The sequence below is a fragment of the Lepus europaeus genome, assembly GCF_033115175.1.
Source record: "Lepus europaeus isolate LE1 chromosome 12 unlocalized genomic scaffold, mLepTim1.pri SUPER_12_unloc_2, whole genome shotgun sequence".
Lineage (NCBI taxonomy): Eukaryota > Metazoa > Chordata > Mammalia > Lagomorpha > Leporidae > Lepus > Lepus europaeus.
In genome coordinates this window covers 350,847-376,599 of record NW_026909002.1, presented here as the reverse complement: position 1 = coordinate 376,599, position 25,753 = coordinate 350,847, and the positions used below count along the sequence as shown (strand labels likewise).

The 25,753-nt window shown below is 42.0% G+C and overlaps 1 protein-coding gene across 1 annotated transcript in view; it reads left to right on the top strand.

The window, feature by feature from the left end:
• LOC133754290 (ras and EF-hand domain-containing protein homolog) overlaps window positions 1-25,364 on the top strand; it is a 45,892-nt gene extending 20,528 nt beyond the window's left edge. Inside the window, 5 exon segments of the mRNA XM_062184760.1 lie at window positions 128-194; window positions 448-553; window positions 8,382-8,495; window positions 10,800-10,876; window positions 25,259-25,364. Coding sequence (XP_062040744.1) covers window positions 128-194; window positions 448-553; window positions 8,382-8,495; window positions 10,800-10,876; window positions 25,259-25,364 — 470 coding nt within the window.
• The last annotated feature ends 389 nt before the right edge of the window (window positions 25,365-25,753 follow it).

The following is a 25,753-nucleotide window of genomic DNA, read 5'->3' as shown; positions in this document are numbered from 1 at the left end:
CTTTTTGAAGATGGTGTGTGTGTGTGAGAGAGAGAGAGAGAGTGAGAGAGAAAGAGAGAGAGAGAAATGTTTACATGGAATAACATATAATTACTTATATATTTTCTTGTAAATAACATATCACCAGGGAATACAATTTCTAGAAGCGGTCTTAAATTTAATGGTCATTCTCTTCAACCTCTGGGTTATGACAGGTATGTTAACATTTGTTTGTTTTTTAATTTGAATTCTAGATCAAATAAGAGGAAGGTCAATTTCCATACAGATGAATTAAAATAATGTAATATATCTGGGGCTCTAATTTCTTTTTTCTAGGATCTTACTTTAAAGTTCTGAGACATGAACCATGTAAAAATTACAAGTAAAATAAAAGATATTCTGATGTCATTTGATGCCCTACCATTCCTTTGTTCCCTAATTCCATGTAACAAGACGTGGATTCTGTAGGAGATGTTTCAGGGAAGCCTCTGGGGTTACCGCAGATGACATTGCAGCTTATGTAGTACAGGAACTTGAAACTGTTGTCACGGTCTGTAAGTGTCTAAGAAGTCTTGTGAGTTGTGCCCAGGCAAAGGAAACCCTTGAAACAGAAATCTGGCTAGTGGCTATTCACGAGCTACAACACTGAAGGAGTCACATAGACTTATCAAATGTTAGAATTTAGTACTATTTAATCAATATCAAGCGAAAGATTTGTGGGCTATATTTTGTGAGACCTACTAATAAACACTTAAAAAGTACTTCTGTGTTTGTGTATGTGTACACACATTTGTCTAGTGTTCCTAGTTAAGTTATTCTTGTAGGATTCTCGAGTTTGCAGATGAAAATGAAAGCGTAAATAAAAGGTTTCCAGCTCTCTATTTCTTTGCAACTTTATGACTCAGTGTTCAAGTAATTTTCTTTTGGGTAGGTTTGGTATAAAACATATCCTTGTGATAGCAATTGGTTAAGTTGCCATTCCAGAAAGCAAGGCTTATTGGTGATCTTTTTTTTTTTTTTAAAGATTTATTTATTTATGGGGCTGGTGCTGCAGCATAGTGGGTAAAGCCACCACCTGCAGTGGTGGCCTCCCATATGGGCGCCAGTTGGGTCCCGGCTGCTCCACTTTTGCTCCAGCTCTCTGTTATGGCCTTGGAAAGCAGAAGATGGCCCAACTCATTGGGCCTCTGCCCTGATCTGGGAGACCCAGATGAAGCTCCTGGCCTCTGGCTTCAGCTCAGCTTAGCTCTGGCCATTGCAGCCATTTGGGTAGTGAACCAATGGATGGAAGATAGCTATTTATTTATTTATTTATTTATTTGAAAGGCAGAGTTACAGAGAGGGGGGGGGGGGAGAGAGAGAGAGAGAGAGAGAGAGAGGTCTTTCATTTGCTTGTTCACTGGCCAAATGGCCATATCAGCTGGGGCTAGGCCAGAGCCAGGAGCCTGGAGCTTCCAGGTCTCCCACATAAGAGCAGGGGCACAAGCAATTGAGCCATTTTCTGCTGCCTTCCCAGGCCATAGACAGAGAGCTAGAATGGAAATGGAACAGCCAGGTCTTGAACTGGTGCCTATATAGGATGCTGGTGTTACAGGGGGTGGCTTTACTTGCTATGCCACAGCACCAGCCCCTGGTGATCTGTTAAATAAAAAACTTTGATGACTTATTGATTTATAGGCAACTGAGCACTCTTGTTATTGAGCAAAATGGATTTTTAAAAATGAATAGGTGTGATTCAATATTTCTGGAGTACTATTGAAGATCAGTTCTAAGCAAATAGGTGAGAAAGGTATATAACTCAAAATTATCTTAAAAATTTCACTATGATGCATTTTTGAAAAGAGTAGACACCATGAATAAGGCTTGTAAGTACTGGACCACAAGGTCCTCCATGGTAGAGTCCAAGGGACGTCGTCACATCACCAGTTCCTTGGAGTGGCAGGGACCCAGCACTCGCGTGCTCATCATGTTCCACCATGCCTGGAGCCCACCGTGGTCTGTGCTGATATTCCTTTCTAGGGGGTGATTAATTCAATATAATTTTGATGCTAGTATAAAAACTTGAAAATATGTTATACATTTACTTTTCTTGTTTTTATAGCTTTATTTGGTTTTAACTTGCAAATTTGTGTGAGTTTTGTGTTTTTTGAAAGCTCTCTAGTAAAAATATATCTTTTTTTTTTATTTAACATAGTTAATTGCCATGGAAATATTCTCAGGGAAGATTTGAATGGCCTACTTTTTTAAAAGGATAAATATTTGAGTTTGAGAGAGTCTGGTTGTGCTTATATTTTTAATTAAGAGTCAGATATTTATGGGGGTGATCCCTCAAATCAGGATTTCACTTCTTCACTCCTTATTGAGAATACAATTGGATGGCTGGCTTTGTGGTTTCATGGACAAAGTCTCCTTCTGTAACACCTTCATCCCGTATGTGTGCTGGTTTATGTCCTGGCTGCTCCACTTCCTGTCCAGCTCCCTGCTAATGGCCTGGGAAAAAACAGCGGAAGATAGTTTAAGTACCTGGGCCTTGTCACCCCTATGGGAGACCTGGATGAAACTTTAGGATCCTGGCTTTGACCTGGCCCAATCCTGGCCGTTGCAGCCTTCTGGAAAGTGAACCTGAACCAGCAGATGAAAGATTCTCTCTCTCTCTCTCTCTCTCTCTCTCTCTCTCTCTCTCTCTCTCTCTTTCTCTCTTTCTTTTTCTGTGTGTGTGTGTGTTTGTGTGTCTTCCTCTTTTTCTCTGTAACTCTTTCAAATAAATAAATAAATCTTTTTAAAGAAATGCAGACAGGTTAAGTGGATAAAAAGAGTTTCAATCAGTAATGAACACATGGAGCTAGAGTAGTTTGTACTCTGAGAATGGTGTTCTTATGTGCCTCACAAACTAACCTAATCCATTTCAGAAGAATTTCATAAATGAAGCAAAAATGTATACAGCTACACACATATCCACACACACACCCCTACACACACCTAACCAGTGACGTAGATTGAGGTATGATATTAAATTCCTGCCTCAGAATAAAGGCTTTATAACTAAACAATAATTAATAAAACCTCTGGATTCTCTTATAGATAAAGTCAGAACCCCATGGTGAGCAAGTGCAAAGCCAGGTTATTTAAAAACAAGAAGCTTTTATAAGCAAGGAGGTGATGTGGTTGGTGTATAGTATGATTGCATGTACACAGGGGCTTCCACACTCAACAGAATCAGAGGTATACATCAGCTGGATGTGCATGTGTGCCGGGGTCCAAATTCTAGAGCCAACTGTGTTCTCAACCTTAATCTGGAAGTAAGGTGGGTCTTTAGATACCCTAGGGTACCCCTGAAATACCAGTTGGCATTTCCAACGTGTGGCATATCACCCGTGCTTTCCTTGCCTAAATAAGGTGGTGTCTTCCACCTGGAGATGCTTTCATATCCCTTGATTTCATGGTAAACTAATTTTAAAGGTAGGAAATTATTTTAACCACATTTAGAATGCTACCAAAGGGTTTTGATCAGTAGAAATCTACAGTTTGAGCTATTGTCAGCAGACTCTCTTGAAAACTAAACCAGTGGCTAATACAACTTTTGCAATAAGTAGTTATTTATAATTTTAAACAGGCATTATGTAACAGTAGTGACTAAACAGCACAGTTTTTGTTTACTCTGAAGTTGATCTCTGGAATAAATGTTCTCTTTCTAACTGACTACAGAAGTAATGTGGAAAATGACTGCACTTGGCAATAAGACTTTGACAGTGACAAATAAATAGGCATTTATTTATCAATATCAACATCAGCCTGTCAACATCAATATCATTGCCTTACAATGACTATGAAAATAGTGGAAATGTATCCTTATTTATGTTTCTGTCATATTCATCTGTAGCATCTGAGAAAGGAAGTAAGAGACATTATTTTCACCTTTCATTAGAAAACTAAGAACTAGAGAGTATAAGGCATTGCTTGTAGAAATTTAGTAGTTAGAATGGGTGCTCAAAGGGAGCTTCCTTTGTCAACACTGGCTGCTACTGCAATAAAGCAAAGTGAGCAGCAAATTAACACAAGAGTTTGTGTCAGGAAAGGATTCCAAAGTACAGATAGTGCACGGAGTAGAGGCTTAAAGGAGTTAAGTGCAGCTCTCTGGACTAGAGCAATAAGTTCAGAGGGTAATGGACAATCCCAGCTGACTCATACACACTGATATTTAAGATCTCCAGAAAAACTTTTCATTGCTGAAGTTTTGAACTTAGCCTTCATTTTAAAATCTTTTAGCTTATGCTCAAGAAAAGGAAGCACAAAAAGCAAGATCAGCCACAGTGAAATATGATAATACTTGAAAAAGTTCATAGAAAATAGAATTAAAATGTTTATTATGGTGTAATTATCTAAAATCTGTGCCTAGTTTTTTTTTTCATTCTGTTCATTTTCTGTGAACTTTTTTTTTTACAAAAAAGAAAAACAAAACAAACAAAACACTTTATTTTCCACAAGGAAGAGCAATAGGAAAAATTAAATCATTTCCCACATATTGTTTTCTTAAAACAGAGCCTACAAAGACATATTCAGCACCAAATAAAAAAAAGAAAAAAATAGAGAAAAATTACAAACAGCCATAGAATATAATCTATAAAGCAAACATTTAATATTGCACTTTGTTTTGCTAACATTTTGGATTTTACTTTTCCTAATTGAAAAATCAGGAATATATCATGAATACTGGAATACAACTGTGAACCTCACATCTTATGTCAGGAATTGACCAATATTTAGGAGAAAGTAATGCCTCTAAGTCAGAGTAAGGAAATACTTTAGTGGAGAAAATGTTATCACATTTTGTGATCCAGTGCCAATGATCAGAATATTGGTCATTCTTGCTTTATGTGTTACTTTAAGAGTATATGATGATCAGTATTCCAATGCTATGCATATCAACAATTGTTCCCTAGTCTGTTAGACATAAGAAAAAAAGAAAAGGGATTTTCTGACAATCCCCCCAAACAAAAATAAAACCACCAAATGCCCTTAATGCCAAATATTCCATTAGCTTCTTTTGAGGGGGACATTCCCAAAATGATTTAACAACAATAAAAAAAATTTCACCCCCATTTCCTTATTATCTAGTATTAGTTTGCTACAGGAGCCCAAACTCTTTAACCGAATCACTTAAAATGCGATTCATTTTACACTGGGCTTTCTTCACCCTGTCAGCATTTTTCAAACATGAATTGTCTCCCATGTTTTCTTAAGGCCACTTATGGAAAAGCCCATTTGTTTTGTATGAAGCTTTAAGACAGTATTTAACCAGGTCAAGCACCATTTTCTGTGAACTTTTGCAGACTCCTCATAGCCCTTACATTAAGTTGTCAGCCATAGCGTGTGCCAGGACTTCCACTGCCATAATTGGCTAAGCACCTGCATGTTGTGAGTCACTTTTCAGCGTGGCTACCACCTTTCCATAGGGTCTGGAGAGGTAGAAGAGGTATTCAAGATGACTTTTTGAATTAGTTATGGTAGACAAATTAGGTAGCATGTGGCATCTGCCTTTTATTTACAAAAAAAAAAAAAGAGAGAGAGAGAGAACATCATGAATCTTCTCTAAGTCTCACTTTTGAATTTTGATGAGATCCTGTAGGGAAGATTGATAGCTTACAATAGATATGGCTGGAAACAAATCTTGGGCAGTCTGCCAGATGACTGATAAACAATAGAATGTGCATGATGAATGGACCCTGGGAATTAATCATTGTACACTTTGATCCAAAACTACTGGGTTAAAAGTCTTGTACTAGAATTATGGATTAAATAGAATTGTGGCCATTTACTTACTATAGTGACTATTTTGTTGTTTGAATAGTTAGGTAGAACCTAAATGGTGACAGTTGAGATAAAAGATCTCGTCCTAAATTTTACACAATCAAAAATATTTTTTGAGTAACTCCACTGCATTTACTCCTCTATGTACTTAACATGTGTCTGTTAATAGAAACAAGAGCCCTAGCCTTATAGAGTTTGTATTGTAGGGCAAAAATCAGTTTTAAAGCAATAAACATAAATAAACAAAACATATGCTGGAAAGTATCTAATGTTATAGAAACAAAATGGAGGACAGAATATGGCCTTATGAGGAGGGGGTGGGCTTCAGTTTTCATTGGTGAGGTGGAGGTGTTACTTAGGCCACAACTTGCAGGAGATGCCAATATTACCTGTATGACCTGTGGTAAATCATTTAGAGGCTCACGCTCTTGGCTTACTTAAGTGAATGCTTTGTCAGTGGCTTCTAAACCATGCTCCCTTGAATCCTGAGATCACCAAAGAACACAATTAATGAACACATTAATGGGTGGAGCCAGGAATTTTTGGGAGAGCCTTTCATTCTCTTCTCCCTTTTACTTTGACTACAGTGAAAGGAACACCGTCTGAAGAGAAAGGAAGTCAAGCTCAGTTTCATTTTAGGCCTCGTTTCTTTGCTTTTTAAAGATTATTTATTTATTTGAAATGGAAAGTTACATAGAGAGAGAGAGAGAGAGAGAGAGAGAGATCTTCCATACTGTGGTTCACTCCCTAAATGGCCACAGTGGCCAGAGCTGGGCAGGTCTGAAGCCAGGAGCTTCATCCAGGTCTCCCACGAGGGCACAGGGGCCCCAAGCATTTGGGCCATCTTCCACCACTTTCCCAGGCACACTAGCAGGGAGCTGAATCGCAAGTGCAGCAGCCAGGGCTTGAAACAGTGCCCACATGGGATGCCGGCATCGCAGGCAGCAGCTTTACTTGCTATGCCACGGTGCCAACCGCAGCCTCATTTCTTGTCATCGTGGTAGTCCCAAACTGATGAGCAGCAGCTATCTGTAGGCTCTGTGAGACTAGTTCTCACATATGTCGATCAGGGCTGCTGCCAGTCCTATTTAGGAACCAGAGAAACATTGATCTTTAGGATTTCTGCATTTTGCTTTTGTTGTAAACCAAAGAGCAATGAATATGGATTTTTTAAAAAAAATATTTACTTATTTATTTATTTGAGTAAGGAAGAGGGAGAGGGAGAGGGAGAGGGAGAGGGAGAGGGAGAGGGAGAGGGAATCTTCCATCTGCTGATTCACCCCAAAATGGCCACCACAGCTGTCAGGACTGGTCCGGGCTGAAGCCAGGAGCTCAGAAATCTATCTGGTTCTCCCACATGGATGGCAGATTCCTAAGCACTGGGGCCACCTTCCATTGCTTTCCCAAGAGCATTAGCAGGGAGCTGGATCAGGAGCAGCCAGGACTCGCTCGAACCTTTGCTCATATGGGATACTGGCATCACTGGCTGAGGCTTAACTCACTGTAACACCAAGGCAGCCCCATGTTGTGGAACTTTTGAACTGCATTTTTGATCCACAGTGGTGGAAAAATTATCTGTGCGTTTTGTGCCTGGGTTAGTGACATTGACTTGCAATCATTGTTGTTTGAAGTAAAAGTATAAGGTAGAAAATTGTGTGGGTACCACAGCCAAATAGAACTCTGAGGTCATGTTTCTTAATTTATGTTAGTTTGTATTACTTTGTGTGCTAGTGATAAGAAATTAGTAAATACCAATTTTCCTTTGCATAAAATGGACTTATCCCAGTGCCTGCTCTCTTGTCATTAATGTAAGGATGTGAGTAGCATGGTTATAGAGTTAGTGTGGAACCAGGCCCCAGTCCTTACACCTTTTTATTCAATCTCTCTGAATTCCATTTTCTTTTCTTCTTTTTTTTGACAGGCAGAGTGGATAGTGAGAGAGAGAGAGACAGAGAGAAAGGTCTTCCTTTTTGCTGTTGGTTCATCCTCCAATGGCCGCTGCGGCCGGGGCATCGCGCTGATCCGAAGCCAGGAGCCAGGTGCTTCTCCTGGTCTCCCATGCAGGTGCAGGGCCCAAGGACTTGGGCCATCCTCCACTGCCTTCCCGGGTGATAGCAGAGAGCTGGCCTGGAAGAGGGGCAACCGGGATAGAATCCGGCGCCCCGACCGGGACTAGAACCCGGTGTGCCGGCGCCGCAAGGCGGAGGATTAGCCTGTTAAGCCACGGCGCCGGCCTGAATTCCATTTTCTCACCTGTGAATAGGTGGAGAGTGTGGAGGTGTTTAGAGATATTTTGAGACTTAAAGATATAATCTTCAATATAATGTAAATAATTCTGTTATTATAGTTGATGGCAGGACTTTGACAAGGATGAATAAGACACCTTGTTCTACAGAAATAAGACTTAGAGTAGTTTTGCACACACTGAATGTGCTCACATTTATGTAACACGTTTACTTCACCAAGTGTGGAATCCATCATTTTGCACACAAGGGACAGTTGGAAAATGTTAACAGGTGCTGCTCTGGTTGTCCTTGTCATGATCTCCATGTGGCCCATGTTTGATGTTTGTTTGTTTTGTTTCTTCATGGAAGGATGCAGCCCATGACCCTATCATGCTGGTGGGAAACAAGGCTGACCTCCGAGACTCCGCTTCTGCAGAGGGGCAACAGTGTGTCTCAGGGTACTTTGGAGAAAAGCTGGCCATGGTAAGCATGAGGGTGGTCTGAACTGGAAGGGACTGTGGGGATGCAATGACTTTGGAGTCAATGCCCTTCCTCTTTTGTCTACCTTTGCTAGAGAGAGCCTCAGTCGTACCTCCTCCCTGTTTGATGAGGCACTGTCCCCCTCACGCAGGCAGAGCTCCCAGCACCCTCCTCTTGAGTGTGATCGAGTCCCTCTTAAAGGAAAGCATTCACATGCTCAGTTCCTCCACTGAGCATCACTACAATGAGGAGCCAGAATAATCCTGCCTCATCCTCCTCCCTTTAACCCAGCTCCTGGAATCCTTCTCTAGTCCTGAAGTCCAGGTAGAGGAAAATGAACAGAAGTCCTGTTCTGAAAAGGTGTGCTTGACCCCAGGGGGTTACTGTACCAGGGGACAGGAGATGGAACAGGGCCTCACCTGGGTGAAAGGGAATCAGAAGACTTTTTTCTTGAAGATTCGTGCTTATTTGAAATAGTCTAACATTAGTTTGGGTTATGCGTGTAAAAGGGATGCAGTACAATCCTGTCCAGATTGCTACTGTGGGCCGTGTTTGCTCCTGTATACTGTCATCCTGTCAGGAGGTAGTGTAGCCCTCCTATGAGCTGACCTGTGCAAGGAATCAGAGGCATCTTGGGCCAAGCAAGTTCACCCTGTCCTGGTCAGATCTGATGGTGATGTTGTCGGTCATCAGCATCATGAAAGGACTATTCTGTAGCATATGTATGTGAACTTTAAGTTTTTTTAAGTTGGAAAGTCTTGTTTTAAATCTTAAAATTGATAAACAGATGTGATAAACATCAAAACTGGACAGTGAGATATGGAAGAGATTCATTTAACATACATGAAGTTGTATCAGCTGTGTGGCAAACACTTCATTATGTGCCAAGCAAAACAGTCTTTGCCATCTCATAGTTTACTGTCTGGCAGAGACAGACAGGAAACTCGTGTAATCCACATGCCCAACTCTGCCCCACACTAGCAGAGCCCCCAGGGTTTGCTTGCTTATGCATCTCAGGACCTCCACCCCCATGCATCCTCAGAGGCAGGCTCTATTGTATCGGTAACATCCTGCTCATAGAAGTAAGCAGCAGCTGCAGCTGCTTCTGCTAGAGAAGATGTTCATTTTATGGTTTATACAGATATTCTATGTAGTTGGGGTCTCCTGGATATATACCCCCTTAGGGAGTCTTCCCATGCCTGCTTCTTTCTCTTCCTGTTCCATAGAAATCATCTAATGCTACCCTTGTCCCACACAAGGTTGTTTAAAACCCACACCCAATGACACAATGCACTCAGTTCTCCTTGCTTAAAAAGAAAACGTCTTCAATTTGTTAGGCAAAGACACACAAAGATAACTTCAGCAGTTGCAACAGTAGCAAGTACGATGCAGGAAAAATACAGAGTGCTGTGAGGTTTTCTAAGAAGACCTAGTAAAGACTTCTCAGGGTTTGAAAAGTGTTAATCTTAACTTCAAGAAAGGATTTCCTAAAATTCAAACTGTAAAGTAAAAACTGTAGGAAGTAGTTAGCCTGGTGAAGGTGGTGGAGGAAGTAGGGGGCAGCCTAGGTAATGGGATAGCAGGTGCAAGGTCCTGAGTTCAGAGGGAATTGGGAGCACTGCAGGGTAACAGGAGTTTTACAGCTGCAGGGGAATGGTGGGAGGTTGATTGGGGCACATCAAACTGCGCCGTGTTAGCCATGGAAAATCATTTAAACATTACCTAAAGAAGAGCCAGGAATCACTGAAAGATGAAACTTGTATAACTTAAATATATAATTAAAAAATGTTTGGAAGAAGAATGATCTGATCAGTAATCATATTCATAACCACTGGGAGGTTGAATATTAGAGGACTAGAGAACGCATGTTAATTTTAGTGAGACACAGGATGTCAAATTCTGGTGGAAAAGATGATGGTGTGAAATAGGATGTTCCTGTCCTGCTGGCCAAAAAGAAACGTCCCTTTGATTGGCGTCAAACTCGTGAGTGCTTACCTTCAGCCATCATCTTTGTCTCAAATTATTTGATGAAATTTGATAGTGTGTGTGAATGCTGGAAATAAAACCTCAAAGCATGAAATATGTGTTGTTTTAATGCAGAGTAAAACTTTGTAGGACTTATTTCTAGAATAACTACATTCAAAGATTTTTAAAATTTAAGTATTGAAACTCTGACTTCAAATTCTTAACTGTTAGTCTCTCAGTATGCTAAAAGGAACATATATTTTTATTTCATCTTACTGATTTGAAATTCCAGGAATTGTAAGTTAAAGGCTCTGTTTAACTGTGTGCATTCCTTTTCTGCAGACCTATGGTTCCTTATTCTGTGAAATAAGTGCCAAAGATGGTTCCAATGTAGTGGAAGCTGTTCTACATCTTGCTTGGTAAAGTCTGGCCTTGTATTTGGAAAACTGGAATGTGAGATTGCATTTTTACCTAGGTAGCACATACGTCAAATTTCTTGACCAGATTGTAAAGGTAGAATATACCAGTACATCAAAAGCTTTATGGGAAAGGAGTTGAAAGGTAGGAATAGGGATGGACACACACTTGGCATAACACTGAAGATGCCACTTGTGATTACTGCAGTGTTGGGGCTGAGTCCTGGCTCTGCTTCCAGCTCCAGCTTTCTGCTATGCTCAGCCTGGAGATGGCAGATCGAGTTCTTGGTTCCCAGTTTTGGCTGGGACCAGTCCTGGCTGTTATGGGCATTTGGGGAGTGAACCACTAGATGCAGATCTCTCTATGTATGTATGCTGATCTATCTGTCTTTGTCTGGGTGTATCTTTGTCTTTCAAATAAATACCTTTCTAAAACCAAAATAAAAGTCAAGTTTACTTTGGTACTTTTTTTTAAATTTTTTTATTTTTTATTTATTTTTTTTATTTTTGACAGGCAGAGTGGACAGAGAGAGAGAGAGAGACAGAGAGAAAGGTCTTCCTTTTGCCGTTGGTTCACCCTCTAATGGCCGCCGCCGTAGCGCGCTGCGGCCGGCGCACCGCGCTGTTCCGATGGCAGGAGCCAGGTGCTTATCCTGGTCTCCCATGGGGTGCAGAGCCCAAACACTTGGGCCATCCTCCACTGCACTCCCTGGCCACAGCAGAGAGCTGGCCTGGAAGAGGGGCAACCGGGACAGGATCGGTGCCCCGACCGGGACTAGAACCCGGTGTGCCGGCGCCGCAAGGCGGAGGATTAGCCTGTTGTCCCTGAACTTTTTGATGATTCATGTACAGGGATCTCAAAACTTTTGCAAGGCAATCAACTTATCTTTTAATTCCATTTTCTATGAACTTTTTGAGGTGCCCATGTACAACAGGAAATACCATCTTTTTTTTTTTTTAGCCATGAAGCAAATGTGCATGGATATGATAAAAGTTGGTAATGCTGCTTGTTCTTTGAACACTGGCAAAATATCTTTACTGCCAAACAAAACAGGTGCATCTGAAATGCCATTGACATTTCTGGAAAATGTCACCATGAAGCTAATAGTTGACTTATAGGAGTTATTTTCAGGAACCAGATTTTTTTTTTTTTTCCCCGCGCGCTCGCTCAGCCCCCGGGCGAGCGCTTTGCTCCGCGCCGCCGGAGGCCTGCTTCTGCCGCCCCGAGCACTTTGCAGGCGGCTTTGAGGGGGGACGCCGCCCCCTGGCCGGCCGGCCGCGGCCCCCTCCTCTCCGCCCCCTCGGGCAGCGGCCGCCGCGGCTGCTACAAAAGGGCGCTCGCACGCACCGCCGAGCTCCGGGGAAAGCGCCCGGCGCGCGTTTGCAGGACCGAGCGAGCGGCGGAGCGGGGCGCCTCCCTTCCTCCCCCCTCGGCTTCCCCCACCTCTCCTCCTCCTCCTTCCCTCCCTCGCTCGCTAGCTCCCTCCCTCCTGCTCCGCTCCCCGCCCCCGCTCACGGAGCGCCTCCCATACAAAATTTATGAAAGTGCTCTCAGCTCGCGGTGCCGAGCGCCGTCCTATTCCCAGGGCAGCGGCGTTCAGCCGCGCGGCGCCGCCTCCCAAGGTGTTTTCGCTGCGCCAACCCCCAGGGACGATCCTCTGCCCGCGTGCGTCCCAGTACCTTCCCGGGCCCCTTTGGTCGGTCGTCGGGCCACTTGAGCGCCCCTCCCTGGCCCCGCCGGCTTCCCGGAGCCCGCACCCGCAGCCCAGCCCCCTCCCGCTCGCCCTTCGCGGCTGGAGGTCATCGGGAGAGGCTGCTGGAAGCGTGCGCCCTGCCACCCGGCGGGGACGGAAGGACGGCGGCAACCACCCCCAACCCCAAGTGTGCACCCCGGCCCCCATCTCCACGACCAGCGCCCCTTCCTCCTCCAAAGCTCGACGGCTCTTCCCCGCCCGGAGCATCTCCGGCGCGCCCAGCCGCCCCGCCTCCCGTGCCCCAGGGGGAAGATGAGGGGCGCGAGCACTCCGGGAGGCCCAGTTGCAAATCCCAGAGAGGGCAGGACCAATGCGGGATTTAGTCGGCCACCTCCGCCACGGGGGTCTCTGCTCGCCCTCAGCCCACCCAGACCCCGCCCTGGAGACTGGAGAAAATGGAGGAGACAAGGCTTAGAAAGCGGGTCCGGCAGGGGGCCCGGTGGGCTGGGTGCAGGCAAGGCTCAGGCCGGGCGAGATCCTGGGTGGAGGCCGGCACCCCCTACTGGCCCGGGATAAGAAGGATCCAGAGGGAGGAAAATGGAGCAAACAAAGTCACTCAGGCAGCACCAATGAAGGGGCGCTACTATTCCTGGAAACTGAGCCAACGACAAGGGTGGCATTTACATTTTTCTAGAGATCAAATGAGGGAAGTCCGGATGCTTGGAAGGAAACAAGCTGGGTAGAGGGGTCAAGGAAACTGCTCTGAGCAGGTTGCACGAAGCACAGACCTGGCTGCCGCCCTCCTTGGAGGGAAACTGGGCGTGACAGGAAGTCAGAACGCGGGGCACAAAAAAATGAACCAGTGCATTAAAGACATTTGGTGTAAAGAGACGCAGTAAGAGAACAAGAGCTATAGAGCCCAAAAGAGACAACAACCAGGATTTCCATGACCCAGTGATGAACCAGACATTCCAATTCTGTTTGACCCTGCTTTTCTGACCTCATGCAGGAAATGCTGAATACAGTTTTATATCTGTCTAGTTGGATTGACCAAAAACAACAGTCTTGAAGCATGTCACAGACACCCCCTTGGGAAGCAGTTAGCATGTCTAAAGTCTACCCATTTTGAAGGATGGGTTTGGCAAACTTAGTGTGGGGACCTTAGTCATAGCAGCCTGTACCTGGATAATGGCTGTGTTTTATTCTCTTTTCCAATGGAGGAGTCCCTGTTTTGGCTCACTCTTTACAGTCTTCTACAGGGACTTCCCCATACCTAGGTATTCATAACCTGTTAGAGAAATGCAGAGGTTGTCTTCAGATTGTAGGAGTAGGAATTTGCTGTGCAGCCTGTATTCTCTCTGGGGCCAGTCTCTGTTCCCCAGAGTGAGGATGAGTCATAAATTGCTTCCCGACAGACTAGTTGTTCTTTCTCCTTGGACACCTGAGCCACATTCTGTTAGGAAGTTAAGGGCACTAGTCAGATGCCCAACACTGGAGTCTCAAGTAGGTTAACAGACTAGCAAATAAATAATCTCTCCAACCCCCTCAAGAGAGTCCCTTAGACCCTCCCCTCCAAGGGCCTGTCCAAGTAGGTGGAGGCTCTCTGTAAATCCTTGTGACAGCATTGTCCTTGCAGTCTTTACACATTTCCATAAACTTTTTGAAGGCCTTTTGCATTCTAGCTAATCCTAATTATGAATGACATAATGACAATTTAATGCTCAGTTGTCTTAAGGGGTTACATGATGGTTAAATGGCCCCAGTCACAGCCATAGTACAGAATCACTTCTCTTTATTGTATCATAAAGTTGGGAGTGGCCTAGACTGCCTATGCCTTCCTTTCCATCTGCTCCTGTGTGCCCTGTTGAGGCAGGCAGGCATCAGCCCTGCTTGTAGCGCTTAGATACCAGCTTGTGTTGTTTGCTTAAAAAACTGATGGGCAAAGGCATTTGGATAAGAAGGTCATTTTAGTTGAATACTGTTAGGTTATAGTTAATTTTAAAGCTTTTGACAATTAAAGAAATCAGACAAGCTTTTGTGAATTACTAAGCATTTTTTTTTTTGACAGGCAGAGTGGACAGTGAGAGACAGAGACAGAGAGAAAGGTCTTCCTTTTGCCGTTGGTTCAGCCTCCAATGGCCGCTGTGGCCAGCGTGCTGTGGCTGGCGCACCGCGCTGATCCGAAGGCAGGAGCCAGGTGCTTCTCCTGGTCTCCCATGCGGGTGCAGGACCCAAGCACTTGGGCCATCCTCCACTGCACACCCGGGCCACAGCAGAGGGCTGGCCTGGAAGAGGGGCAAATGGGACAGAATCCGGTGCTCTGACAGGGACTAGAACCCTTTGTGCTGGCGCTGCAAGGCAGAGGATTAGCCTATTGAGCCGCGGCACTGGCCATACTAAGCATTTTTAAAAATTATTAGTTGGTGTAGTAAGGCCTGGTTTCGGGCCTCTGGTTATGGAAACAGTGTTAAATGTAAAAATAAATAAAGCAAATATATGCAAACTCCAACTGCTTTACATTCTGCCTTCAGATTTGCTTGTGAAAGCACCCATGTCTTAAATGGAAATGTCACAGTCTCTATGGGCAAAATTATCAATTTTTGAAGTCTTAATCTCCAGAAAGTTACATATAAATGTAAACCTTGTAAGTCCTCAATTAAAATTTTAGTTCTTTCTATGCCATGTAATGTCAGCAAACTTAAACTAGAAGGATACTTAGATTTGCCTTGTCTGAAAAAAGAATTCATTGTTGAAGGGAGGACATAAGTGTTAGATTAACAGACTAAATGACTCAGCCATTTATTGGAAAACCTTTCAATCCCAGGAAATGCTTATCTTAGAAATGCCACTTCCTTACTGTGCTGACAGGCTCTCTTTCCTAACCATTGTGCCGTCAGTATGGGAGTTTGCTGTCACCAGGACTGCAGGCTTCAACCCTTTTGTAGTAAGCTCAATTCAACAGGCATTTAATTCATCAATGGCCTGATATTAGAGAAAAACACAAATACTTAGGCTGCTGTATCAGTAGTACAAGAACTGACCTTGTTGTGTGTAAATCTCTGTGTAAGACTGGGTAATCTAAAGCACCATTGTAAGCATTTTTGCAATTTTATAATTTTTGGTGAGGTCACTTCATTTTTCCCAATCATAAACCTATTTTAAGTGTTTGGAGTTCGATCTTTCTGATTTCCTTAAAGTGATACATGCCTGCATTTTTTGGTTGATTAAAGAAACTAAAGGCCTGATGAAAGTTAGGTTATGTCTTTTTCCTCCCTAATACTTGCTTTCAGATTTATTAATGTCTGTATTATTACCAGTACTTAACATATTGATAGCCCCATGCTACATGCAGTAGAAATAGCGAGGAAATAAAAGACAGGCATTGAGTATGAACATTAGTGGGGAAAAATGAAAATATGCATGATCTTCAAAAAGCTTACAGAAAATGCACATTATCTTTTATTTCAATGTTCCTGTGACCTTTTAGAGGTACTCTTTTCTATTACCAGGCCACCACGTGATATGTGGCTGATAGAGGCCATTGCACCTCCCTGAAGGGAGAGAAGCAGGTTGTTGTGTGAGAAGAGTACAATTATTGTATGCATTTTTAGGTAGGAGTATTGGGTATTAGAATGCTTAGTCATCTTACTCCAAGTGACCCAGCTGGTAACTGGTGAACTTGGAAGTCTTCACTGCTGGCCACTGGAATGTTGGTGATCTCAGGATTCCAGTCCGCACTCTCTTCCTCTTTGCTCTCTCTTTCTGCCTTGTGTCTTCCCTGCTTACGGCTTCTGGAACCATTTCTACCTGGTGATTTCCAGTTTCTGTATTTTTTAACCCCACTTCTTTTTAAAATATCATAAGACATAGAAACTACACACACACCATGACATCATTTCTAAATCCGAATGTGCTACTGTTCTTTGGAAATTGTTCATCATTCTGTATTCCCTTTCTCGGGAATCTACCATAATTGTGATTAAAAAATCAGTCACCTAGAATCAGTCTTGATTCCTTTCCTCAGTCCCCACTTCCACTGCGCTCTGCAGGGGCCCTGCTGAATCAGTGACCTCTCTGTTTCTCTCAAATCCATGCATTTCTCTCTTGCTCTCACACACTCTTTGCTTTGGGGCAGGCATCAAAATGTTCTGCCTGGGTTAGTGCAAGAGTTTCTGCCTCAGTTTCTCCACTATCATTCACTTCCACCCTATAATCAGGGTGATCTTTCTAAATAAAAATCCAATGAATATTTACCTGCCTACTTACAATCCTGGACTGGTGTCCTACATATGACATAAAGTCCATGCTCGGCCGATGCCATGGCTCACTTGGCTAATCCTCCTCCTGTGGCGCCGGTACCCCAGGTTCTAGTCCCGGTTGGGGCACCGGATTCTGTCCTGGTTGCTCCTCTTCCAGTCCAGCTCTCTGCTGTGGTCCAGGAGGGCAGCGGAGGATGGCCCAAGTGCCTGGGTCCCTGCACTTGCATGGGAAACCGGGAGGAAGCACCTGGCTCCTGGCTTCGGATCGGCGCAGCGCCAGCCATAGAGGTCATTAGGGGAGTGAACCAATGGAAGGAAGACCTTTCTTTCTGTCTCTCCCTCTCACTGTCTTTAACTCTACCTGTCAAATAAAAAAAATAAAGTCCATGCTCCCTAGCATGTGGTTGATGATCCTTCCTAGCCCAACCGCACAGACCCTCCTGCTCGAATCTATTATCTTTTTCCCCAAGTGAAGGATAATCTGTAGACACAGCAAACTCTGTGTCTGATCATGGCGAAACTGTTTGATGCCTTTTCCTTTACAGTCGTAAGTTACTGCACCTGGAATCTCCTTCTCTCATTTAACTAAAGGTGAATTTTTGTTGTTGCAAGAGGTCCCCTTAATGTCAAAGGCTGCATGAAGCTTCCTGAAGCCTGGAACACACTGCACATGTGTGTTAGCAGCTCTCTCAAGGACTTTCCAATGTGTACACATCTGTCTCCCTTAAAGCTTACTAGCAGAGGGCTGCAGAGACTGGCAGAAATTGGGCATTTGTTGGATGACAAAACTGCTGAGAGTTTGTATTTGAGTTGTATTAATTTTCTCCTATCACTGTAACAAATTCCCACAGATGCAGTGACTGAAACAATACACATTCATTGGGTGACAGTTCTGCAGGACTGCAGTCCGAGCTGGGTCTAAGTTGAATTGTGTTTCCTCTTTTTTTTTTTTCCTCCTGATTTTTGTTTCTTCATCTGCTATGTGAAGAAGTAAGACCCAACCTGTCTTAAATCAGAAAATTCTGAGTCACAAGACAGTGGCTTTCAAAAGTGAGGACACATTAGAAATTTCTGACGCTGCACTGGCCAATTTTATAGCCACTATACTCTTGAAATGTGGCTAGTCCAGGGCCGGTGCCATGGCTTACTTGGTTAATCATCTGCCTGCAGTGCCGGCATCCCATATGGGTGCCGGGTTCTAGTCCTGGTTGCTCCTCTTCCAATCCAGCTATCTGCTGTGGCCTGGGAAGGCAGTGGAGGATGGCCCAAGTTCTTGGGCCTCGGCACCCTCATGGGAGACCAGGAAGAAGTACCTGGCTCCTGGCTTCAGATCAGCGCAGTGCCGGCCCTAGTGAAATTTGGGGAGTGAACCAATGGAAGGAAGACCTTTCTCTCTGAATCTCTCTCTGCATAACTCTACCTATCAAAAAAAATGTGGCTAGTCCAAATTGTCTTGTGCTAAACCTATTCAATATATACTGGGTTTTGAACACAGTACATAAACTCATTAAAATAATTTATTGATTACATCCTTAAATGATAATGTTTTTGCTATACTGGGTTTGAAATATTAATAATATAGTAATAAAATTAACTCACCTGCCATTTTCACATTTGTTTGGTGTGGCTACTAAACAATTTAAAGTGACATATTTAAAATCATTTTGTATTTCTGTTAAACAGAATTGTTCTACCATAAATATGTAGGTTCCCAGCAGTTCTAGTTATCTGCTCCCATAATAAACCATCCCTAAACTTAGATGCCTAAAACAGCATTTTAAAATCTCTTCCAATGATCAGAGTTTGCTAGTTGTTGACTGGAAGTTTCTTCAACTGTTCTTGCAAGGGGTGTGTCACACATATTTGGTCAGATGGTCACAGAGACTATCACTTGGACTGGATATCTTCCTCCAGGTACTCCTCCTTTTCTCCCTGTGGCTTTTCTCCATGAGGCATCTCATTCCCCACTGCCATTCTGTGGCCTTAGTCCATTGAGAAGTCTGGATTTCTTAAATGGTAGCCCAAGGTGCCAAGGGAAGGAGATTGAAACGGCCAGACATGCTGATGCCTGGGCATGGGATTTCCGGAGCATGCTTTCTTGCAGAATCTAATGTTCTAAGTAGGCAGAGAGCTGTCCATGACCAAAGGCAGAGGAGGGCACAGCTTCTTCTCTGATGAAGGAATGCCAGACCCTTACAAAGAAGGGTAGGGTTATTTTGGACCATCTTGGGGATGTGGCACAACACTCATCTCACACACTAAGGTGATCGTTCAGCTTGTCTAAGGCGGGAATCTATATCTTCACATTTCACAAACATCCTCAGAGGCTACACTTGGAAGGACTCTTCCCTGGAGGTTTCATAAAAGATTTTATTGTGTCAGGATTGCCTTAGAAATTAATTCTAGGGGCTGGCACCAAGGAATAGCAAATTAAGCTACCACTTGTGTTGCCAGCATCCCATATGGGTTCATATCCTACTGTTCCACTTCTGATCCATTTCCTGCTAATGCACCTAGGAAAGCAGCAAAAGATGGCCAAAGTATTTGGGCCCCTGCATATATGTGGGAGACCTGGATGGAGTTCCAGGATCCTGCCTTCAGCCTGGCTCAGCCCTGGCTGGCATTGCCATTTGAGGGTTAAAAACAGATGGAAGATCTCTGTCTCTATCTCTCTCCCTACCCCTGACTCTGTTTGTGTGTGTGTGTGTGTGCATGCATGCACACCTGTCTGCCTCTCTAACTGCCTTTCAAATAAATAAAATCTTTATTAAACATGTTCATTCACATTCCTTTTAGCAGCACAAGAAAATTTCTCTAGGATAGACCATATACAAGGCCATAAAGCGTTTCTCCACAAATTCAAAAAGATCAAAATCATACTATGCGTCTTCTGTGATTACAATAGATTGAAGCTTGAAATCAGCAACTTGGGAATCTCTAGAGCACATGTAAACTCATGGATACTGAACAACAAGCTCCTAAATATATAGTGGGGCATAGAAGAAATGAATAGAAAAATAAAAAAATTCCTGGAAATGAGCGAAGATGACACCATATCATATCAAAACTTATAGGATACAACAAAAGCATTATTAAGACAGAAGTTTATAGCAATTGGTGCCTACCTCAAGAAACTGGAAAGTCACCAAATAAATGAGATATCAGTGTATCTCAGGGACCTAGAAAAAAAAACAAATCCCAAATGCATAGGAGGAAAGAAATAATTAAAATTAAAGAATAAATAAATCAAACTGAAACCAAAAAATTACAAAATATCAACAAAATGAAGAGCTAACTTTTTGAAAAAATAAAATTGACACACCATTAGCCCAACTAACCAAGAAAAAGAGGGAGAAGACCCATTTTAATAAAATTAGAGATAAAAAAGGAAATGTAAAAACAAATATCACAAAAATAAAAAGAGTCATCACCAATTACTACAGAGTAATACAACTTGTATGCCAACAAATTGAGAAAACTCAAAGAAATGGATAGATTTCTGGACACATTCATTCTACCAAAATTGAGTCATGAAGACATAGAACACCTAAACAGACCAATAGCCAAGATGGAGATTAAATCCGTAATAAAAACTCTCCCAACAAAGCCTAGGTCCTGGTGGTTTCATTGCTGAATTCTACCAGACATTTAAAGAAGACCTAACTCCAATTCTTCTCAAGCTATTCAAAATAATTGAAAGGGAGGATATCCTCCCAAACTCCTTCCAGGAACCCAGCATTACCTTAATTCCTAAACCAGAAAAAGAAACAACAGAAAAAAGAGAATTATAGACCAGTGCCTCTGATGAACATAGATGCAAAAATCCTCAACAAAATAATAGCCAGCTGAATTCAATAATACAACAGAAAGATCATTCACCTGGATCACGTGGGATTTATCCCTGGTATGCAGGGATGGTTCAACATCTGAAAATCAATAAATGTGATACATCATAGTAACAAATTGAAGAACAAAAACCTATGATTATCTCAATATACATAGAGAAAGCATTTGATAAAATACAACATCCTTTCATGATGAAAACCTTAAGCAAACTGGGTATAAAAGAAATGTTCCTCAACATAAAAAAGGCAATTTATGACAGATCAACAGCTAGCATCCTACTGAATGTGTAAAAATTGGAGGCATTCCCATTAATATCCGGAACCAGACAATGATGCCCACTCTCACCATTGCTATTTAATGTAGTCTTGGAAGTTTTAGCCAGAGCCATTAGACAAGAAAAAGAAATCAAAGGGATACAAATTGGGAAGGAGGAAGTCAAACTCTCCCTATTTTCTGATGACATGCTTAAAAGACTCCACAAAGAGATATTGGAACTCATAAAAGAGTTTGGTAAAGTAGCAGGATATAAAATCAACACACAAAAATCAATAGCCTTTGTAAACACAGGCAATGTACCAGTTGAGAAAGAACTTCTAAGATCAATCCCATGCACAATAGCTACACAAAAATTTAAATACCTTGGAATAAATTTAACCAAGGATATCGAAGATCTCTATGATGATAATTGTAAAACATTAAAGAAAGAAATAGAAGACATAAAAAGTGGAAAAATCTTCCATGTTTATGGATTGGAAGAATCAATATCATCAAATTTCCATACTACCAAAAGCAATTTATAGATTCAATGTGATCCCAATCAAAATGCCAATGATAGTTCACACAGATCTAGAATAAATGATGCTAAAATTCATATGGAAACAAAAGAGACCCCAAATAGCTAAAGCAATCTTAAACAACAAACACAAAGCTGAAAGCATCACAACACCAGATCTCAAGACATACTACAGGGCAATTATAATCAAAAGAGCCTGGTTCTGATACAAAACCAGACGTATAGACCACTGGAACAGAATAGAAACTCCAGAAATCAAGCCAAACATCTACAACCAGCTTATCTTTGGCAAAGGAGCAAAAATCAATCCCTGGAGCCATGACATTCTCTTCAACAAGTGGTGCTAGGAAAACTGGATCTCTGCATGCAGAAATATGAAACAAGACTCCTACCTCACACCTTACACAAAAATCCACTCAATGTTGATCAGAGGCCTAAATCTATGATGTGACACGATCAGACTACTAGAGAACATTGGGGAAACCCTAAAAGACATTGACATATGGAAAGACTTATTGGAAAAGACCCCAGAAGCACCGGCAATCAAAGCCAAAATTAACAAATGGGATTACATCAAACTGAGAAGCTTCTGTGCAGCAAAAGAAACATTCAGCAAAGTGAAGAGGCAGCCAACAGAATGGAAGAAAATATTTGCAAACTATGCAACTGATAAAAGATTAATTTCCAGAATCTATAAAAATCTATTTAAAAAACTCAACAACTACAAATCAAACAATCCAGTTAAAAAATGGGCAAAGGACCTGAATAGACATTTTTCAAGAAAGGAAAATCAACACACATATGAAAAAATGATCAGGATCGCTAGCCATCAGGGAAACGCAGATCAAAACCACAATGAGGTTTCACCTCACCCCAGTTAGAATGGTTCTCATACAGAAATCAACAAGCAACACATGCTGGTGAGAATGTGGGGAAAAGGATGCCCTAATCCACTGTTGGTGGGAATGTAAACTGGTGCAACCAGTGTGAAAAACAGTGGAGATACCTCAGAAAGCTGAATTTGACTCAGCCATACAACTCCTGGGAATTTATCCAATGGAAATTAGATCAGCATATGAAAGAGTGATCTGTACCCCCATGTTCATTTCAGCTCAACTTTTTTTTAACTTTTATTTAATGAATATAAATTTCCAAAGTACAGCTTATGGGTTACAATGGCTCCCACCCCCCCATAACTTCCCTCCCACCCGCAACCCTCCCCTTTCCCGCTCCCTCTCCCCTTCCATTCACATCAAGATTCATTTTCAATTCTCTTTATATGCAGAAGATCAGTTTAGTATATATTAAGTAAAGATTTCAACAGTTTGCCCCCACATAGCAACACAAAGTGAAAAAATACTGTTGGAGTACTAGTTATAGCATTAAATAACAGTGTACAGCAAATTAAAGACACAACTCCTACATGATATTATTTTAAAAATTAATTAATTTTCTATGCAATTTCCAATTTAACACCAGGTTTTTTTTTCATTTTCAATTATCTTTATATATAGAAGATCGATTCAGTATATGCTAAATAAAGATTTCATCAGTTTGCACCCACACAGACACACAAACTGTAAAACTACTGTTTTAGTACTAGTTATAGTATCACTTCACATTGGACAACACATTAAGGACAGATCCCACATGAGACATAAGTACACAGTGACTCCTGTTGCTGACATAACAATTTGACACTCTTGTTTATGGTGTCAGTAATTTCCCTAGGCTCTAGTCATGAATTGCCAAGGCTATGGAAGCCTTTAGGGTTCCCTGACTTTGATCTTATTCCGACAGGGTCATAGTCAAATTGGAAGTTCTCTCCTCCCTTCAGAGAAAGGTACCTCCTTCTTTGATGGCCCCGTTCTTTGTACTGGGATCTCACTCACAGAGATCTTTCATTTAGGTCTTCTTTTTTTTTTTCCCAGAGTGTCTTGGCTTTCCATGCCTAAAATATTCTCATGGGATTTTGAGCCAGATCCGAATGCCTTATGGGCTGATTCTTAGGCCAGAGTGCTATTTAGGACATCTGCCATTCTATGAGTCTGCTGTGTATCCCGCTTCCCATGTTGGATCGTTTTTTCCCTTTATGATTCTATCAGTTAGTATTATCAGCTCAATTTATAATAGCTAATTTATGGAACTGATGAGATGTCCATAAACTGAAGACTGGATAAAAAAATTATGGTACATACACACTATGGAGTACTACACAGCAGTAAAAAAAGAAATCCTGTCATTTGCAACAAAATGGATGCAATTGGAAACCATTATATTTAGTGAAATAAGCCAGTCACAAAAAGACAAATACCATATGGTCTTTCTGATCTGTGGTAACTAATAAAGTACCTAAAAGGTAATCCACAGGTGAAACTGACACCTAGAGATGTGATGATTTTGAATGGCCCGTGTCCTGACTGTTAAGGAACAATGCTTTTCTTGTTTGCTTGTTTTTGTTCTTTTTTCTTCATACATATTATTCTGTGAATTCTCTAGTTAGTGTAGGGTTAATCTTATGAGCATAAAAAAACTGAAAACAGATCTTTGTAAGAAATAAGAATGAGAAAGGAAGAGAGAGTATGGGTGAGAAGGAACTGGCAGGGAGGAATCGCTATGTTTCCAAGTATAAATACATTAAATGCATGACGTTTGTATTCCTAAAATAAAATAAAGCACACACACACACACACACATATATATATATATATACATAAAATAAATAAGAATGGTTTTAAAATCATCATAGCTCTTGTTAAGGGCAGTGAGCATCACTGGGGGATGGAATTCAGAGTCCCACATGTTAAACAATGAACTAAACTATTAAACAATGCAGCCTGTTGCCTCAGGAAAGAACATTAGGGCATGTGAGTATGTGTGAGTGTGTGTGTCTATGTCTGTGTTTGTAGTGGGACTGGTGCTCAGAAGAAAACAGGCACTACAAGCAGCCTGCATGGTTTAAGTTCCACTAAGGGAAACTTCTTAACTTCTTTTGCTTTTATGTCCCCACATACAAAATGAGGCACAGCGGTGATGTGTGTACTGATGGTCCTCTTCCCCACTTAATGCTGTATAATTGTTCAAACCTGGTAAATGCCACTCTTAGGATCATTGGTTACTATCCTCACTCTGTCTTTTATGACCTTGTCTAAATATGATCAGAGTCGGCAAACTTGGAAGGCTTCCATAGCCTTGGCAACTCATGACGACAGCCTAGGATGGTTACTGGCGCCATAAACTAGAGTGTCAATTTGTTGGGTCAACAACAGGAGCCACTGTGCAGTTGCTCCTCATGTGGGATCTCTGTCCTTAATGTGCTGTACATTGTGATTTAATGCTATAACTAGTACTCAAACAGTATGTTTCACTTTGTGTTGCTATGTGGGTGCAAACTGTTGAAATCTTTATACTAAATTGATCTTCTGTATATAAAGAGAATTGAAAATGAATCTTGATGCAAATGGAAGGGAAGAGGGAGCGGGAGAGGGGAGGGTTGCGGGTTGGAGGGAAGTTATGGGAGGGGGAAGCCATTGTAATCCATAAGCTGTACACTGGAAATTTATATTCATTAAATAAAAGTTAAAAAAAAAAACCAAAATGAGGCACAATAAATCCATATGGTTCTAGTGAGGGTTAAGTCAATCAACACCTATAAAGTATTCAGATCAGTGTCTGATGGCTCATGTCTGCACTCAACTAAACTACATTCAGTTTTATTTCTTCAGAACTGCTTGTGGCTTAGGTTGGTTTATCTTTTCTCTCTATTCTTCTCACCTTCTCTTCCTGTCTCCAGGGAAGTAAAAAAAAGAACTGAGGAGGAGGACAGCAAATCCATCGCCAACCCGAGTGGGACCAGTTCCAAAAAGTTGGCCCAGATGAAGAATTGTTGCAGTGGTTAAAGACCAAATGGCTTTGGCCTGTGATGTCTTCATTCCAGCTTACTAAATCTGCGTGACTTGTTTGGTTCTTTGCTTAGTAGTGCATTCTCCCGACACAGTCCTTCAGAGGGTTATAGCCTGGGAAATCATAACCATGCTCTTAGGTCTCTCTGTAACCTTGACTCCTTTCTGTATCTCAATGAGTGATTTGGATCTTCTGGTTAAATAGACTTTTCCTGTCCGTATAGAGCCTTGAAATATCATGGGTATGTGTTTGAATGCAGTTCAAAAAAATCACATGCTCAGATCAAAGCTTTAGAAGAAACTCAGTGGACTAATCAGATTCATGTGATAGCTGACATTGACATAACCTAGGACAATGCTCACCTATAATTTTTTTTATTAAACTT